At 42.2% G+C, this 19,627-nt stretch overlaps 1 protein-coding gene across 2 annotated transcripts; it reads right to left on the bottom strand.

The window, feature by feature from the left end:
* Positions 1–1,316: 1,316 nt before the first annotated feature.
* Positions 1,317–19,607, bottom strand: MANSC1 (MANSC domain containing 1). Of its 2 annotated transcripts, none has more exons than XM_080662788.1 (4): positions 13,929–14,280; positions 11,782–12,101; positions 9,554–9,694; positions 1,317–2,749 (listed from the first exon to the last, which is right to left on the bottom strand). In XM_080662788.1, the coding sequence occupies exons 2-4, from the start codon at positions 12,002–12,004 to the stop codon at positions 1,860–1,862; spliced, it is 1,254 nt and encodes a 417-aa protein (XP_080518914.1). In that variant the 5' UTR covers positions 12,005–12,101; positions 13,929–14,280; the 3' UTR covers positions 1,317–1,859. The 2 variants fall into 2 exon arrangements, with proteins under 2 accessions (XP_080518914.1, XP_080518915.1); XM_080662789.1 differs by lacking the exon at positions 13,929–14,280 and adding an exon at positions 19,234–19,607 and having other exon boundaries at positions 1,389–2,749.
* Between the last annotated feature and the right edge of the window lie 20 nt (positions 19,608–19,627).

Genomic DNA, 19,627 nt, shown 5'->3' with positions numbered 1-19,627 from the left:
TCGTGAACCACAGTTTGCCGACCACGGGACTAAGCTAATCACTGTTACAGTTATTTAAAAGAAAACAAATGCAGGCTTCTTTCCCCTCTGATGTCCCTGGCAGCAGTCCCATCCACTGTGTCAGGGGTAATAAGCAGAGGGCAGTGTGAGAAGAGCTAGTCCAACTCTTAGAAGCAGGTCCTAAATCCAAATGATCTCCCTACAATCTACCCCACTCACTGCCAGAGTTTAGCATTTCTCATCTGGACCACAGCGAGGGCCTCAGGATGGGCTCCCCATCAAGTTTCCATCTTGAAGAAGACTGTACGCAGCAAGGAGATGGAGAGGTCCAAGAGAAGCAGGAGAAAGCTCTTAAAAACACCCACAGAAAAGCCTTATTTCCACGATTCAGTTCCATCAAAAAGGGGGGGGGGGATTTAAAAATTCTGAGGCTCTTAGGTACTAATCTGATTCTGGCCTACAGGTGGCTGTTCAATAAATGCTTGTTAAATTAAATTGATTCAAGGTGTTATTTATTCAACCTACTTAAAGCTTATGTAAACCCCTTGGAGATTTGTGTCAAACTGTTAAGTTGGAAAATATGCGAAAAATACTATTTTCAGGAGACTAGCGTTCCTCTTAATGAGCTTTATGAGCTTAGTATAAGCCAGAGGGGCAGGGGGAGGGGAAGGTGGGAGAGGATAGGGTTCCAGGAGAGGGGACTGGGAGGAAGAGATGAGGGAAGAGAAAAGCCTGTTTCTATCATTTCCTGCATTTGCCTTCCTTGCTATACTTATTAACCACCTACTGCCCTCTAGTGTTCACTGTATAAAGTTCTCACCTGAATTCCATTTTATCACGGGGAAGGGACCAAACCTCTGCTTTTACACATGTCAAACTGACCTAGGTGGCCTCCTGGCTCCTTAGTTACCCACTGGAACTTGTCTGGCGAACTCTGCATGTTAAAAGCGTTTCTCAGACATTTCAATAATTAATCAATGAAAGTTACAGCACTCTAATCACTGAATAATAATTTTAAGTGCTATCTATTATTTCCAATGTTACTACAAATAAAGCCGAAAAATGAGTGTTGGTCAAGTTTAGATAAGGATTTATAAATAATATAGTTAAGTTTTAAACTTAGGAAAATGCCTATATTATTATTATTTTTAACAGTTAACTAAAATAGATCCAAAGTAGATTTGGGCATCAGAACTGACTTATCATTGTCTCCATGTAGGCTAATATTTTGCTAGAATTCTCCTAAAGGAACCTCTTTGCTCATTGATGAGAAAAGGGCGAGGGGAATATTAATTTTAATTTAGAACACATATTTTCATCGTTTAATCATTTACTGGTGGGAATAAATGGGAAGTTATCCAGCAGAGCATGTGACTTACAAGAACATTACTGAGTAATAAAAGATTTTATTCAAATATTTAATTGGAAGGAAATACATCTGGAATAAGTTTCATTGGTATACATACAAAAGGAAAGTAAATCCATTAGAATTAAGATCATAAGTAGTTGGCTTTATCTGGAACTAGAAATATTAACAAATTGGAGCCTAGAAGTCCTAACCATTACCCCCCGCCCCTTCCCCCCAAAAAAAACAGTCAATTTTTCAAATTTATATGGCAATTATACATTATTACTTTAGGTAAAGCTTTGTTTTCAGCTAATATTTTAGAGACAGATCACACAAATCACCTAATTTGTTTTCTTTCCCCCCTTAAAAAAAAAGAACAAGGAAAGTGGTAGGGGGGCTCTTGACCGTATTTAAAATACCTTCAAAAATCCTAAGAGCAGCGAGTTAGCAGAAACTCACAGCGTGCGGGCTACTAGGAACCACATGAATTAAGAGACATGCAGTTTTGTCCTTAGATGTCAACATAGATCCCATTGATCAAATAATCAAGTCTCGAGTAACGTTTCCTACGCAGGGATTCCAAGAGCATCCTGCCCAAGAGGACAAGGCCTATTGTGAGGAACAGAACACCAAAGAGCAGGGTCCCAATGAGGAGCCACTTTTCGTATGGAAGGCCGGGTTGACTTTCTGGAACACCGCGCTGGGAGGAGCCGCCTAAACTGGTCTCCCCGTTTTCCTGGGGAGCAGTTTTATTCGTAGCAGAAGAACCCACATTTGGCAAAAGACCTGTAGCAGGGTTATGGACCTTCTCTGTGGTCACAGTTAGGTTGGAAATTTCTCTGAAGGGCATCGTTTCTGGTGGGTCTTTCAAGTCTGTGGGTACCTGAAAGATGGTGGTTGGAAGTGCTGTTGTGGTCATGTTAGCTTGAGGTGTAACCACAGCACGTGTCAAAATTGTAGAGATGACTGTGGGAGGCTGAGACGTGACTGTCGCTGCAGGCGGAGCTGTGGTGGCCACGTGTGGTTGAGAAGACGCAGATGGTGTGGCTGGAGCACTGGTGGGGAAGAGAGACCGGGGCCCTGGAGAGACGGAGACGGTATGTAGAGCAGCAGCAGCTACTGTGGCGGGAAATGTCGTCACATTTTCAGACAGCAGATGACCTATTCTTTGTCCCGAGGAAGACTGGGAACTCTGAGAATGCTCTTTTTCTTGATAAACAGGGGACGGTATACTCACTGGATCAATCTTGAGTAGTTTCTCCAAGTGATCTGAGGCTCTGAACTTCTGAGAAAATGTATCTCTCCATAGGATACCAGTGGGCTTTGAATAACCTGTTGGATGAGGGGGTATGGGAGTGACTCTCTTGCTCAGCAAATCAGGTTTGCCCAATGATGGAAAATCTGGAAATGTATAGAAAATAAAAGGGAGACTTAAATTTATAAGGTAGGTTAAAAAAGACAAAAATATTCACTTGTTCAGTAAATCCCACACTGTTGATACTTGACATTTCTTTGAGACTCGTGCAAAATGGAAAAATACAAACAGCTAAATCAGAACCTCTCCACCAGATGCTGTGGGTTATTCCTAGAGTGATGGGACCGAGGAGAAGAGGAATGTGTGGAGGAGGGTCAGGAAAATGAAGGAAGAGGTCAGAGGAGCAGGGACTCAAAGAGGACCTCAGCATGGGCAGCAGGAGATGTAGGAAGATGGAGACGCCTTAGGGGCCAAGGCCATGGAAGAAGGCTGGGCCAGATGATGTGGCAGAGGGACTGGGAGGGAGACTGCCCGTGTGAGGACAGAGCTCCTGCAGGCGGTGCCAGCTGGGATGTGATGACAACTGGGGAGAAAGCAATCCCTGGAGAGATTAACAGTGGAGACAGGGGCAGGCAAGAAAGGTAGGTGGAGGCCACGGGACAATGGGGAGAGGAGATAGAATCCTCGTGATTTGCTTTGCCAAGGGGGAATGGGGAGGAGAACAGGGGGTTCTGGTCTCCTCAGGAGGCAGGGAGAAGGCAGGGAGGCCAAAGCAGCTGATGACATTTTTCAATTAAAAAAATAAATAAATTTCAGCACCACCCTCAGGGGAGAGAGGCAACCTGGGGGATTTAATTTTGGCTCTCAAATATTACAATTTTAGAGCCAGTATCTCAGGTTCTGAGGATAATGAGCCAATATTTGAAATCATGATGGCCATATAAAGAGCAGAAAATCACACAGTCCTAATTCCTACTGAAGAGGAACCAGCCTCAGGTCCTCCTCATGCATGAGAAGGCTTAGAAGGGTGCTCTTAGTCACACACGCCATTTATCACAGCTCAAACTGCAAAGGTCTGTTAAAGCAATCAGGACAGGGAATGATCATTTGAACTACTCTGCTAGTTAACTAATCATTTCACTTTGGTGAGAATTGCAGAAAACACAAGGAAGGAAGCAAAGGAATTTCCTAGCCTTTGCTGATCAACTCTCCCCTGTTCTCTTTCCCCTTTCCTTCCTCAACTACCCTCAATGCCGGCTTCTAAACGAGACCTCACTCTCCCCTGTCCTAACAACCAGATCCAGAGGCAACTTCAGACCTGTAACATCTGTGACCACTCTCTAAGCCGCACACCTCTAAGAGGTTCTTTGGAACTGTCACATATTAATCCTTCTAGGACAGGGGTTTGCAACCTATGGTCTGTGGCCTGAATCTGGGCTGTCACCTGTCTTTGTATGGTTTGTGCACTAAGAATGGCTTCTACATGTTTAAGTGGTTAAAAAATAATACTTTGTGACATATGAAAATGACATGAAATTCAAATTTCAGTGTTCATAAAGTTTTATTGGCACACAACCATGTTCATTTGTTTACATATTGTCTATCACTGCTTTCCAACTACCAAGACGGAGGTGACTAAGTAGAACAGACTGTGTATGACCTACAAAAACTAAAATACTGGCCTGACTGAAAAAAATTTGTGGACACCTGCTCAAGGATATTGTACTTTCCTCTAAAACAGAATTGAGATGCCTGGAACTCCTCTTTCCTCCAACAATGCTGAAAAAGAGTTTCTGCTGCAGGTGATATCATATTCATAGACATAGCATCCCCATGAAATAAACAGCATCTCTATGCTTAGGTAGGATCAGATATTTAAAAAAAAAAAAAGAACAACAGTACTCAACATATTTCATTTTAAAATTAAAAAAAAAAAGACTAAGGAAGTGCTCTGTGATATGTGTGAAGTCAGAACTTAAATAAGGCCATTGACAGAAATGACCAAAACAGCTGTTTCTTTGCCAAGAAAGCAAGCATCCTATATAATAAAAGGCTAATATGCAAATTGACTAAATGGCGGAACGACCAGTCACTATGACGCACACTGACCACCAGGGGGCAGACGCCCAAGGCAGGAGCTGCCCCCTGGTGGTCAGTGCGCTCCCACAGGGGGAGTGCCATTCAGCCAGAAGCCGGGCTCACAGCTGGCGAGAAGTGGGCCTAAGCCATCAGTTGGACACCCCCCGAGGGCTCCCAGACTACAAGAGGGCGCAGGCAGGGCTGAGGGGGAACTCCCCTCCCCCCCTCCCCCGCACGAGTGCACAAATTTCATGCACCAGGCCTCTACTCGTAAATAAAGCAAAGAAAGGGCCAGTCTCCTTTCCTGATAAGATTCATCTATTGGCAAAGATCCTAGAACCACACAGGGATCCTGCACACCCGGTCCACTGACCTTACCCACTTAAGTTCCTCTCAGTCATGGAGAGACAGGCCATAGAGGGAGTTGGGAAACAGTTCTGTGCCCTCAACCCCTCTTTTGAGTTTCATTTTTAAGTGACTTCACTAGGTAAAAAACTTACGTACTGATTATTACTTAAAACCAGCTGAGCAAACAGACTCTCAATTTATTCCAGTACTTGGTAGAAATGACATCCCACAAGCTGAAAAAAATTTAATGATGCCAAGCTGCAATAGTTTTATAGGATGAATAGAATACACTGCCATCTTTCAAACTTTCAGTCTGTAAATATTAGTCAATCATTTATAGGAAATAGAGCTCATCCAGAAACACACCACCAACCAGGTATTTAATTTCACTCCAAACAGGAGGTAGATAATTTACTTCTATGGGTAATCTCAATCCATCAACATGGGCAGATTCATAAACTGAATGACACACATAACTTGTAAACATCCTGTAAAATGTAAACAGTCCATTGCACACTATGTCTGGGATTGGAGCCACTTTGCACCTAGCTATTAATCAACCTGCTCTGGGCTGATGTCACCCCCTGGTGGCTACCAGAGGAACTGTTTGATTCTAATGCCACTTCACTGCCTTTACACCTAGCCCTTAAAAGGTTTATGCACACGCCAAGTTCCCTTTTCTCTCATTTCCATTGGAGAGAATCTTTACTGCACATTCCCGCTTTTATAATGCATGCATTATAAAAGCAGCAACATTACCGAAGTATTATAACAATGAAAATAAATTCAACTGCAATTTCTGTTATGTTTCAGCCACTATTAACATGTCTGTATACCTTTAAGTTAAATTTTTTTCATGTAATTGAAAAACAACTGAATGTTTTTCACCAGAAATTTAAGTGAATTTGCTTATTTCTACACCTCAAACTTATGTTTTAGTGTCTGCATCATATTCCCTCAAGTGAACCCATCATATTTCCCACCCAACCATACTCTGGCAACTGAACATTTATGCTGCTTCTAGTTTTTCATTTTGTAGACTAATTATATGGTAAACAGCTCCACACCAATAGTTTTTTTCTTGTTTTGATACTGTTTCTTTAGTGTAGATTTTATGGAAGCAGAATGACTGGATTAAAGTTACCTATATAAACTTTATAGGTAATAGAATGCTTTAATTGTGAAATAGATAAAAGACAAAGGGAACACACACTGATAGTGGGAGAAAGGACAGCACGAGGAAGAGCTAGTAGGAAGGGATAATAGAGGAGGAATGTGATGGTCCAACTTCTACATGACAGGAGTTCCTGAAGGAGAAGAGCAAACGTTCCAATCCCTGTCTTGAGCCCTGACCTCTTTGGAAACTCAGACTGGCATATCCCGTTCCTGTAGACTTCACCCCTGGGTGTCTAACAGGCTCTGCAATGTCCCAGGTGATCCAGCAGGAACGGTGAGAACCATGTCCACACCACACTGCAGGTCCCTGTGTTTTTAGCCAAGACCATATACAAACAGGCAGGGGAAGTGAAGGAGCCACACTGGTCACTCCCTGGCCCCTGAAGCCCCAAAAGGGGAGGAGGAGGACAAGCACCGTCCAGGTAAGGTACAGTCTTGAGTGTTTTGAGAAACCAAATCTGTTCTATACCATCCGTAGTCATTTAAAAATTACTGTTTTCACAAATTGTAGTGAAATATACATACAATTGACCAATTTGACCCTTTTCAAGTGTACAGTTTGGTGCCACTCAGTATATTCACACTGTTGTGCAAACATCATCATTAGCCATCTCCAGAGATTTTTTTTCATCTTGCAAAATGGAAAGTTTGTATCTTAACGTGCCAGTCTTTCTAGACTTGGGCTCACACTGCTGTTTATGATGAATTTACACAAATAAGCTGTTTAAGGGGATGTTTGACGTATCAGGATTTCCTGGTTCATGAACAAATCTCAGACACAGCCCCACCCAGGGGACGAAGCAGAGTCAGTGCCCAGGTGCCCAGAGCAGTATCATTCCCCAAAGTACTTCACGTGCAACTTTCCTTGACTGCCCTTTCCCTCCCAACTCTGAAGCCACTTCTCAGATCTTCCTCAGCTCAGTAGATGGTGCCACCATCCGTAGACACTCAAGACAAAAACTAGGACTCAGCTTCAATGCCTTTCTTTTCTTTTATAAAATATATTTTTATTGATTTCAGAGAGGAAGGGAGAGGGAGAGGGAGATAGAAACATCAATGATGAGAGAGAATCATTGGTCGGCTGCCTCCTGCATGCCCCCCAGTGGGGATCGAGCCTGCAACCGGGCATGTGCCCTTGACCTGAATCGAGCCCAGGACCCTTCAGTCCACAGGACCTCTCTATCCACTGAGCCAAACAGGCGAGGGCAGCTTGTCTTTTTCTTGTCCCGCACATCCATGCCAGCAGCAAGTCCTGTCAACTCTTCCTCTGAAACAGCCCCTATGTCTCCTCTCCATCTCCTCTACCACCTCCCTGGTCCACCATGCCATGGCCTTCCACGTACATCTCAACCCCACTTCCTACCCAGTCTTCCCACCTCCCCTCTGGCTGCTGGGTCATTGTCCATTCCCAATACAGCCGTCACAGTGAGCTTTGAGAAATCACCTTTAAAACACCACATACCCCCCCGGCTGGTGTGGTTCAGTGGTTGACCAGGAGGTCAGGGTTTGATTTCTGGTCAGGGTACATGTCCACTGTACTGATCAGGTTGTGGACTTGATCCCCAGTAGGGGGCGTGCAGGAGGCAGCCAATCAATGATTCTCATCGTTGATGTTTCTATCCCTCTCTCCCTCTCCCTTCCTCTCTCTGAAATAAATAAAAACATATTAAAACAAACAAACAAAAAACACTACGTTCCATGCCTGCTTAAAAACTTCCAAAGGTGCCCTAGCTGGTTTGGCTCAGTGGATAGAGCGTTGGCCTGTGGACTAAAGGGTCCCAGGTTTGATTCCAGCCAAGGACACATGCCTGGGTTGCAGGCTCGATCCCCCCCAAGTAGGGGGTGGGCAGGAGGCAGCCAATCAATGATTCTCTCTCATTATTGATGTTTCTATCTCTCTATCCCTCTACCTTCCTCTCTGAAATCAATAAAAATATTAAAACAAAACAAATCAAAACTTCCAGTGGTTTCCCATTATAAACTTAAAATAAAAACGTCCTACCCTACCCTGGCTTACAAAGCTTTATGTGATCTCTCTGTCTTTCCTGCTTCTGGCATATCACTCTTTATGTACATGGTTCACTATGAGTCAGCCAACTGAGATATTGAAACAGGCTATTTCCTCTCCCTGGAAGGTCTTCCCATGATCTTTTCACATCTGGGTCCTTACTGCTCAGATCTCAGTTTAGGGTTACTTCTTCACAGATGCTTCCTCTGATCACCTAATCCAGAGGGTCCACTCAGGGATTATCTATTACATTATCTTAGCTTAATTATCTGTATTGCACTTGTGTGACAGTTTTCTTGATTATTTATTTATTACTAAAGGCCCGATGCACGAAAATTCATGCAAGAGTAGGCCTTCCTTCGCCTGACTGCCAGCACCAGGTTTCCTCCGGCACCTGGGACCCAGGCTTCCCTCCCTCTGGCCGGCCGCAGGCACCTGGGACCCCGGGCGACTTTGCCCAGTCCGGAAGCCATCGGGTCTATCCAGTCTAATTAGCATATTATCCTTTTATTAGTATAGATGGTTATTGTCTCAGTCTCAGTTTCAGAAGTGAGAACCGTATTTTCTATATTTAGTATTGTATCCTGCATTCCTAGGGTGTAAAAAAGTACTTGGCGCACAGATGATACTAAATAATACATGTTGTTTATTGAATAAAGAAAATAATATTAGTAATCCAGGGTATAATAACAAAAGCTTCTAAGGAAATTTGATACTGAAAGCATTTCATCCTGAAAAGTTAACAAGTCAAATTCTCACCAAGATATATCCAAATAATTATGTTATTGATTATTTTAGTTTATTTTCTGTATTCTGAACAAATATTTAAGTTCCATGTGCAGGGAGACTATATTTCCAATGCATTGAGCATCTACCACGATTCCATGGTAGATGCTCAATTAATATTTTTGAATGAACTTCTCTCTAGGTCTATACAATAAAATCCACTGAGTTTGATTTCAGATAATGTGATTATAAAATAATTCTAACCTAATGACAAACATACTAGAATTCTGTATATTCACATAGGTCTTAACCCCTTTCAAAACCCTTACTCCAGTGCTGTTGACATTGATCTAAAGAGGTGTTTCAAATGTTTCCTGAAAAGTCTGTGCACCTTTATCTTAAGAAAGCAAAAACAAAACAAAAAAATCGTATCACTCAGAGATATTTCACTGGAAAAAAGCTGAACCTTAAATCATGGGATTTCCTGGTGTGCCTCTATATTTGTGACCTCTTTTGGCAGTTTTACTTAGACTCTTTTGCAGAAAATCTTTCACATGAACCAGACCCTTAAATAATTCCAATCACAAAAGAAAAAGAACAATGTTCTGGTTACCTCTAATTATCCTGTAAGTCATAAGACCCTTCGCTGGTTTCAGTGGACAGGCTTCCTCACTGGGACAGAAAAATAGGTAGCAGTTGGGTTGTCTAGTTGTTTTTCGAGTGTCGAAGATCATCAAGTTACACGCTTTGTCCCCTACAATGAAAGGGTTCATAAGTATTATTTTGAAATAGGATTTTCTAAAGAGTATGGCAAGCAGGAAGAACCTCATTTATTCTGGTGTCCAACACAAACACTTTTGTTCACTTGCTTGCTGACTGCTGAATCATTTCCTTTTCCTTAGCTTAGCCACTAGAAGCAATGTTTAAAGACATTAGGTTAAAAACCTGAATGAAGGTAATTTTGGCAAAACCAATTTAAAAAAACAATTTTTTTTAATTGATTTCAGAAAGGAAGGGAGAGGGAGAGATATAGAAACATCAATGATGAGAGAGAATCATTGAATGGCTGCCTCCTGCACACCCCCTACTGGGGACTGAGCCCGCAACCTGGGCATGTGCCCTTGACCAGAATTGAACCTGGGACCCTTCGGTCTGCAGGCCGATGCTCTATCCTCTGAGCCAAACCAGCTAGGGCTGGCAAAACCAATTTTTAACAGTGCATTTAACTATTTAGAAATAAGCCTTCTATTTGCTAAAATATATCCACCAAAAATATATATAAAGAAACACTGATTTTGCAATCTTTACACAACTCACAGTTGAGTTGGGACTTAAGAAATGGATCTAATCCTAATGATTTCATAGATCTCTTGTATCCTGAAGGCATCTCACACACATATGAAGGCATGAGCCAGGTGTCCTTGGATGGAGTCAGTAAAGTCAGCATCATACATAATATGCCTCCTTCCACAAAGAATCTGAATAGTATATGGAATGCAAAGACTATTTTTTATTTTTATCAGTGCCATTCTTCTTTTGGTTCTTTTTTAGTATTTCTTTTCTTTCTTATTGTTTTTGCTTTTCTGTTTTCTTTCCTCACTTTTCACTCTTACCTTTCATTTCTGGCTTCTCTTTCTCTTACGTCCAATAGAAATTATTCTCTCTAATTATCATGGCCTACAGTTGGCTTTGACCTCAATCTGGTACAATCTCACATCTTGGCCTGTGACCCTTGTTTGGGCCAAGTTGAAGGTTAAGAGGCATATAGGCTAATTATTAAAAATGCATGTTCTTGAGGGAATTATGCTAAGTGAAATACATCAGACAGAAAAGGACAAGAACCGGATGTTATCACTCATATGTGGGATATAAAACAAAAAGCAACAAAAAACACCCCCCCCCCCAAATCAACTCATAGATACAGAAAACAGAATTGTAGCTACCAGAAGGGAACAGGGATGGGGAGGACAAAGAGGGTAAGGGGGACCAAATATATGGTGATGAAAGGATATCCCTTCTTACCTTCCTTCCTTCCTTCCTCCCTTCCTCCCTTCCTCCCTCCCTCCTTCCCTCCCTCCCTCCCTCCCTCCCTCCCTCCCTCCCTCCCTCCCTTCCTTCCTTCCTTCCTTCCTTCCTTCCTTCCTTCCTTCCTTCCTTCCTTCCTCCCTTCCTATACCACAACCATTATAGAAAGAAAAGGAAGTAAAGATCTAAGAGAAAACAGGATTTTATTGGCTAATAAATCAAGTAAGAATCACTTGTCCAACGTTCACTAGCTCTTCTAGGCTCTGAGGGCAAGGCCTTGTCCATCTTACTCATTTGTTTTATCTCCAGCAAAGCATTAGGTGCTCAATAAATTTGGGTGTTTTGTGTTTTTTTTTTTCATTTAGGGAATTAGGACAGGTTCATAAACAATTGAACAACATTGTTTCACTTAGATATATATTCCTCTTTTCAGGTAATAGGTTTGGAGCCTAAAATATGCAAAGGCATGGTTTAAACCTGTGGCCTTAGTTTCCTTCAGTGTCATATGAATGGCAGCTAAGCATTTAAATAGCATTTTTGTTTCAATACCCCAGATGCCTGTTAAAACCTAACACTGGTGGTTCTCCAACTTTTTATACCCAAAGACCTGAGTGGTACACACACACACACGCATCAGTAACTCTGACTCAAATTAGGGGAGGAGAGGGCACACTTGTGAAACATTCCCTGGGTGATTTTGTCACCTACCTTTCTATCCCATTGAGAATCACTAATATAAACTATTGAGTCATGTCAACCAGCTACTTATGTCACAAAACACATGTAATAAAGGGTTGCCAAGGGACTACTACTTACCTGATATGTTTTTTGTTGAACAGCAAGAATTAATGCAGTCTTCTTGAGTTAATGTATGTATGGGCTCATTGCCTCTGATTCCCTTAGTAAGCGATGACTGGATGTCAATGACAACATCTTCTAGACTCTGAGTAGGACAATTATGACTGGCAGACAGCCTGACTGTCAGGAAACCAATGATTATACAAATGTAGGTCAAGCTTCGTTCTTCCCTGAAGAACATTTTAAATTTCAGTATTAATGTCCTCAAAGGTCAAGGATAACCCTTCCTTTGGTCTTAGTTTGCATCAAGAAGATTGCACGGATGATGGAATTTCTCTCTAGACCAAAAAGAAAATCATTAGTGAGTTTTGTTTCTTTTAGCAAATCTAGAGAAGATACATTTCATTTCCTTTAAGTCGATGTCAATGACTTACAATTTATAGGGCAAAAATAAACAAGTATTTTTATTCATATCACTTCTAAAAGATTTGAGACAACCTTTCATTTAAAAACTTGTCAAAGAACTAATAAACACAAACACATATACTATCCTATCACTGCTTAAAAGCCGACGAGTGTTTGTGAAGAAAGAGGTACAAACAGCAGGCCTGCCTCTGAGTGTTAGAATCCTTCCTCTTCTTGCCTCTCATTGTTTTATCTCCAAACAAACTGTGGTACATCCATACAATGAAATATTATTCAAGAATAAAAAGAAATGAACTATCAAGCCACAAAAAGACATAGAGGAACCTTAATTGCATATTGCTGAGTGGAAGAAGCCAGTCTGAAAGATATAATTCCAATTATATGACATTCTGGAGAAAGCAAAACTACATTGGCAGTAAATAAAATCAGTGGAGCACAGGAGACGTTTAGGGCAGTGAAACGATTCTATATGATACTGTAATGATGGGTATATCATTATATTTGTCAAGATCCATAGAACTGTGCAATACAAAGGGTGAACTCTAATGTAAATAGATACTTTAATAAGTAAAAAATAAGGGAATAGTTTAAAAACCAACAAATCAGCATAAGTCAAATAGCTACCTTGTTAACTGTTATGTCCAACTTTTGAAACAATAAAATTATAAGTAACTAGAGGCCCAGTGCATGAAATTCATGCACTTGGGGGGTGTCTCTCAGCCCAGCCTGCGCCCTCTCGCAGTCCAGGACCCCTCAGGGGATGTCCGCCTTCCGGGATCAGGCCTAAGCTGGCAGTCAGACATCCCTCTCACAGTCTGGGGCTCCTTACTGCCCACCTGCAGTGGAGGTGGCAGGAGAGGCTTCTGGCTGAGTGGCGCCCGGCGCCCCCCCCTCCCCCACCGCCCCACCTTGGGAGCGCACTGACCACCAGGGGGCAGCTCCTGCGTTGAGCATCTGCCCCCTGGTGGTCAGTACACATCATACAGACCAGTCATTCCATTGTTCGGTCGATTTGCAATTACGGTTTTATTATATAGGATATTTATATTTCTCACATGCCAGTCTCTAAGCTAAGCTGTGTTCTCACTATGCAACATCTGTGTAGCTCCTGGACAGCGAGAAGTACTGAAGAGTTTATCTCATTAAAAATACTCAACGACTATTAGGTAAATTAATCTTCTAAGCCATTATTATTTAGGCCTTCAAGGTCTAAAATCAAGTTCAATCTTGTTGAAAGATGGAAGGGAAAAGGATACAGGTGGGCAGGAGAAGCAGCGCCTGAGCTTTAATGCCTGATTACGATAGTCAAACATACGTGCACTTAACTACTTCAAATATTGGAAATCATTTCACTCAGAGCATATCTAATCTGTCACCACACACACACCCCTACAGAGTATTAGACAATTAGTAGGTTTGATAATGAATACGGGACACAAATCATACAAGAAAAAAAAAAAAGGAAAATTTCCCTTCCGTTGAGGAAATGCATGTCGCTCAGTAAACTATTCTGCGGGTCCTGACGACGCGGGGCCGGTGCCATCTGCGACAGGTGCCGCCAGCCTGCCTGGAGAGCCTTTCTGGGACACCGCAGCGCCACCAGGATCCGGGTCAGCCTCCAGCGCAGCCCGCTCCCCGCCTGCTCCAGGGCGGGTGCAGGAGCCTCGCCCTAGGCGGGCCAGGAGGGGTGGCGAGGCTGCCGGGGGCAGGTCGGGAGGAGGGGGCTGGGACGCCTTTACCTGGCGGCGAGGGGACCCCGGAGCCTCTGGGTCCACCCGTGCGTGGACGACTCCCACCCGCTTGCGGGGAAGCAGCGGTGACTCCGCGCGAGGGTCTCGGTGTGGACAGCAGGGGATGCTCCGCAGCTCCCACCCGGCCCAGCTGGTTTGTGGTTCGCAAGTTCCTGCTTCCGTCGCAGCAGCCGAAAGTTGGCGGGGGTTGGAAGCGAGGGGGCGGGGGAGGGGAGGCGGGGGAAGGGCACATTCCGGCCCTGCAACCCGGACCTGCTTCCCAGCTACCGCGGGCGCGGTCCTCCGGGTACAGGCACGAGATGACAGCCTCTCCCGGCGGTGGCTCCAGCTCCCGGTGACCGCGATGAGCCGGGTAAAGAGCCCTCGTCCCATGCGCCCCCGCCCCACTCACACACGAGCGCAACCGAGGCCAAGGGCACGGAGAGGGGGCGTGGGCGCGGGCGCGAACCTCGTGGTTGCCCGAGGGTCTGCAGCTGCACCTGCTGGCTTCCCTGGGCCAGAGAATGCGCATATACACAGGATCAAAGTCAAACTACCAAAATGTATATATAGTGAAAAGTCTGCTTCTCACCCCCATGTATCCTAATCTAGTCCCCGTCCCCACAGGCAACCACTGAACGCAGTCTCTCCACGTTCAAGAATCTACAGTGCATTCTATCCCGGGCATAGATATGAGATCCTATTTCGATAAATGGAGGCACGGAGGGTCCTCAGAGTTAAAGAAAAAAGTTTCAAGATTGATTCAAGATTGACATTATGGTAAATGATGAAATTAAACACCCTTCTCTTGATAAGAGTTCAACTTGCATTTTTTTTCTATTTAGCTTATCCTGAGAGTTGTCCATTTATGAATTAAATATTATGTGCAAGTCAAGCCTCAGGGAAGATATTTGGGATTCTGCAGGATTTATTGTTTAAGGTATGGATAATGATTAAAAATAAAATGGTGTCTGTTATAGTTGTTAAAATGATATCCCTAACATTTAGCATGGTGACTGGTACTTAACAGGTACTCAGTAAATAGTTAACTAAAGTATATTTGTAGATTGAATGGATGGAAAAGAACTACTAGGGCATAGGTTGGAGAAGTGTGTTTTTCATCAATGCTCACTCCACCCACACACCCATATACATGCAAACAAATGCAACATTATGAAACCACTGACAACTTGCCAAGAGGTCTGAACTTTGACAATATCTCCACCTTGGTAGGTGTTAAAGAGCTTTCAAACCTAAAGCACTCTGCAATTGTAGATTATTATTCTGGTCTTGATAAAGCCAACAGCTATATCCTAGTTTTAACCAATCGCTGCAGGAAGCATATGTTGACCAAGACTGCCCATGAATAATGGTCCATTGTGTGAAACTAACTCTTACTGCTGTATTCAGAGGATGACCTACTCCTGAATTACAATAATACTGCAAAAACTTTAAGGAGATATCAAAGACAAGGAAATTCCACAGTAATTTCCCATTGGAGTGACTTTCCTGATGCCACAATAGACTGATGTATAGTATATTTTCTCTCAGCAGATGATATACTTGGGGGTCCAGGGTATAGAGAGGTCACATTCCTTGAATCTCCCTGTAAGGATTAGTCCATACTAGGCACTAGGTGACCTTTCCCTCACTTAGAGACTTCAGATTCAATGTTTTGATGTAGTGAACCTGTTATCACTGAAGTGATATATCATTTTTTTCAGTTATGACAGTGAACATAATTAAAATAATAATTAATGATGAAAATAATGAGTAAGGAACTTTTCTATTAAAATGAACTAGGTGTTTAAATTCAAAATTATAGTCATTGTCTCCTCATTGCCTGAGGAGATTACTGATCCTCTTCTGAGACTTAGGAGTCCCATTTCTATGGAGGTGTATTTTTTTTAAAGTGTTTTATCCAGAAAACATGTATTAAACACCTGTAGGAGAAATTAAAGACCAGTAAGACACAGAATCTACCTTCAAGATGCTTATATTCAGTGGGGGAGACAGGTGAATCAATTGTTGTGTAAAGAATAAATGTCATGATGGGAGAAGCCCAGAAGAGGGGCATCTAATATGGACTTCTGATAGAAGGTGCGAAAGTTCAACTGGTTTTTGTTTTTAAAGACAATGTTTTTAGAGCAGCTTTAGGTTCACAGCAAAATTGAAGGGAGATTTGCCATATAACCTCTGCCCTCATACAAGCATAGCCTTCCCTGTTATCAACACCAGAGAGGTACATTTGTAAAAGTCCACATTTTACCTTATGTTCACTCAGTGTTGTGCATTCTATGGGTTTGGACAAATGTGTAATGACATGTATCCACCATTATAGTACCATACAGATTTCACTGCTCTAAGAGTCTTCTGTCTCAGCCTATTCATCCCTTCCCTCCTTACCCCAGACCCTGACAATCACTAATCATTTTATTGTCTCCCTGGCAATCACTAATCATTTTATTATCTCCATAGTTTTGCCTTTTCCATAATGTCATATGGTTGGAATCACACAGTACTTAGCCTTTTCACATTGGCTTCTTTCACTTAATAATATGCAGTTAAGGTTCCTCCATATCTTTTCATGGTTTGATAGCTCACGTCTATTTATCACTGGATAATAGTCTATTTTCTGGATATACCATAGTTTGTTTATCCATTCACCTACTGAAGGACATTTTGTTTGCTTCCAAGTTTGGGCAATTATGAATAAAGCTGCTATAAACATCTGTATGCTGGTTCGGTGTGGATATAAATTTTCAACAAGTTAAATCTTCAAGGATGATGTTCAGTTAGCTAGATAGAGAGATGAAAGCTAACTATCCCAGACAGACAAAATAGCATGACTATTCAGGGAATTTCATCCCATATGCTAAATTTTAAACTTTATCCTAAAGACATACTGAGTTATTGAAGGTTTTTAGTACAGCAATGACAGGTCAGAGACCTAATTAATATTCTAGAAAATTCTCTCTGCCAGCCACATGTAGGATGGATTGAAGGAGGTGATGCCAGAGTCATTCTGTTTTCCAAGAAATGAGGATACCCTGAACAGGGTATAGAGATAGAAAATAAATTAAGACAAGAGGCTCTCTAGACTTGTGATTGGTTGATGTGGGGATGAGGGTAAGCATATTTCTGGCTTGGAGACTGGATGGATGGGTGGCCAGGCAATATAAAGACATGGGAGGAGGAGCTAGTCTGGAGTGGATTAGAGATATAATGAGTTTTAGAATACTTGACTTCTGGTTTTATCACTTATTAGCTACCATAAGCCCCTGCATTTGTGCCCTATACCACTGGGGACACAGCATGTTCCAACATGCCTCCACCTGCAGGCGAAAATTTTCCCTTACTGTCCATAAAGTCAGTCCATAAAGTCTGTAGGTGCAGACACCTACATAAGGCTACAGGGATCATGAAGAATCAGTGAAATATGTCTCACCAAAAGAATACAGTAAAATTCCAGTAACTGGTCCCCCAAAAAATGGAGATCCAGGAATTGTCTGACAAAGAATTCAAAATAAATGTTCCAAAGATGTTCAGAGAGCTACAAGAGAACCCAGAAAAATAATTTAATGACATCAGCAAAACAATACAAGAACAAGATGAAAAGTTCAACAAAGAAATAAAAAGCATAAGAAATAATTAAAAAACTGAACTGAAGAATTTAACAGAGGGCTTCAACAACAGAATTGACTAAGCAGGGAAAAAAGATCAGTGAGCTAGAAGACAGATCATTTGAAATTACCCAATCAGAAGAGCTAAGAAGAAAAATAAATGAGAAGGAATAAAATCTATGGGACATATAGAACACTATTAGAGAAGCAATGTGTGTACATTTGGAGTCCTAGTTGGAAAAGAGAGGGAGGATGGAATAAGAAGCTTAGAAAGAAATAATAGCTGAGAACTTCCCAAAGTTCTGGGGAGAGATTTGGATATCCAAGCTAATATGTCATCCCAAAATCTCAATGCAATCGTATCCAAGACAAATTATAATAAAAATGTCTAAATCAAAGACAGTGAATTTTAAAAGGAACAAGAAAAAATATTTTCTCATACAAGGGAAACTTCATAAGTCGATGTCTCAGCCAGAGACCTTGCAGATCAGTAGAGACCAGGATGATATATAGGGTGTTGCCAAAAAAGCATACACACACTTTGAATAATTATAATGGCAGTCTTTATTAAAATACATTTCATTTTCAAAATTGAGCTATCAGCTATTACAGTGTATATACATTTTTTGGGGGACACCCTGTAATTATCCATTTGTCAGTTGATGGACAGAATATCCCTTTTAGAATGAAATGTTCATCTAAAAAGAAGCATGAAAAACACCATCACATTAGCATGGAGTAGGTTATGGAACACAAGATAAATATACTTTGATCTGGAAGAGGGAGAACAAGAGCCAGCATATGAGTTATGCTCCCCACATTACCTCCTCTCTCACCCACCCCAAATGAGGGCAGATATGGGAGGGAAGAGAAGGGCTGTCCAGGAGAACAATGTCACATTACCTAGTGGGCTCTTCCCAGTCCTATCAGCCTGGTGGTTTGTGTAAACCTGGACTATAGTCAAACACCACCTCTAAGAAGGAGTTTATTTTGATCTCTCAGGCAGTTTTTAGTTCTACCCTCACAGTACATCGAACTTGTATTCATTTGCACTTACTCCCCCCACTCCACCTCCAGTGCTTAATGCTGAGTAGAGGAAAGAGCCTGAGGTTTGAAATCAGACAATATTAAATACTAATTCTGCTTGGTGACCATGAGGAAGTTTCCTGTTTATGGGCCTCAGAGTTGTTGTGAAAAATAAGATAAAACAGGGGAAATGCCTGAGATATAGAATAGAAGGAACTTAATCATTTAGTGAATTTGGCACTCTTTCTGAGGTTATATTTACACTAGAGGCTCGATGCACAAAATTTGTGCAAGAGTAGGCCTCCCCACCTCCCGCCCCCGCTGCCAGCTCTGGCTTCCCTCCTGCCACCAGCAGGCACCCGGGACCTGGGCTTCCCTTGCGGCCATGGCTTCGTGCAGAAGGACAGAAGGACGTGCGGAAGGACAGAAGGACGTGCGGAAGGACAGAAGGATGTCCGGAAGGACGTCTGGTCTAATTAGCGTATTATGCTTTTATTATTATAGATATATAAAATCTCAGGGCATTTGCTTGAAATTTCATGAAGCAAACAGTAGAAATCAATTGCAAAGTTCTGAGAATCCCAGAACGTCCCAACTCTGATGGTATTGCATTGCTAGGTCTAAGTCCTTGACCAGCCCAAACTGCAGTTTCCATTCTGCATTACCTGTACTCCTTCCTCGCCTTTGCTTGTTTCAGAATGGCAGCTTGCCGATAGTTGTCAAGGTCTCCTAGAAAGTGCCTGGACTGGAGCGGCATGCACTTTCCTTTGAAGATGTACACATACCATTTTGTCTCATTTCCAGCTCCTTCTTTCACCATCTAGTATTTTGGGGATGGTCGTCCACTGCCATACGCCCAGCTTTCAGAGCTGAAACAGCTTTCCACCCAAACAATTGTGGATTCAGACCCCGAGTTTACCTCTCCTTATCTGGAAAATAAAGTTTAAAACACACACACATCTATTTTATAACTTGTACTTGGTTTGCTGTCCTAACGATAGGGATAAAGTGTCTAAATGTGTGAATGACGCTTAAAGGTGACGGGTCAGTACAATATCC

This window comes from Plecotus auritus, assembly GCF_963455305.1.
Source record: "Plecotus auritus genome assembly, chromosome: 3".
NCBI classification, from domain to species: domain Eukaryota; kingdom Metazoa; phylum Chordata; class Mammalia; order Chiroptera; family Vespertilionidae; genus Plecotus; species Plecotus auritus.
Note: the sequence above shows the minus strand (reverse complement) of the source record. Positions and strands in the feature narration are given on the sequence as shown.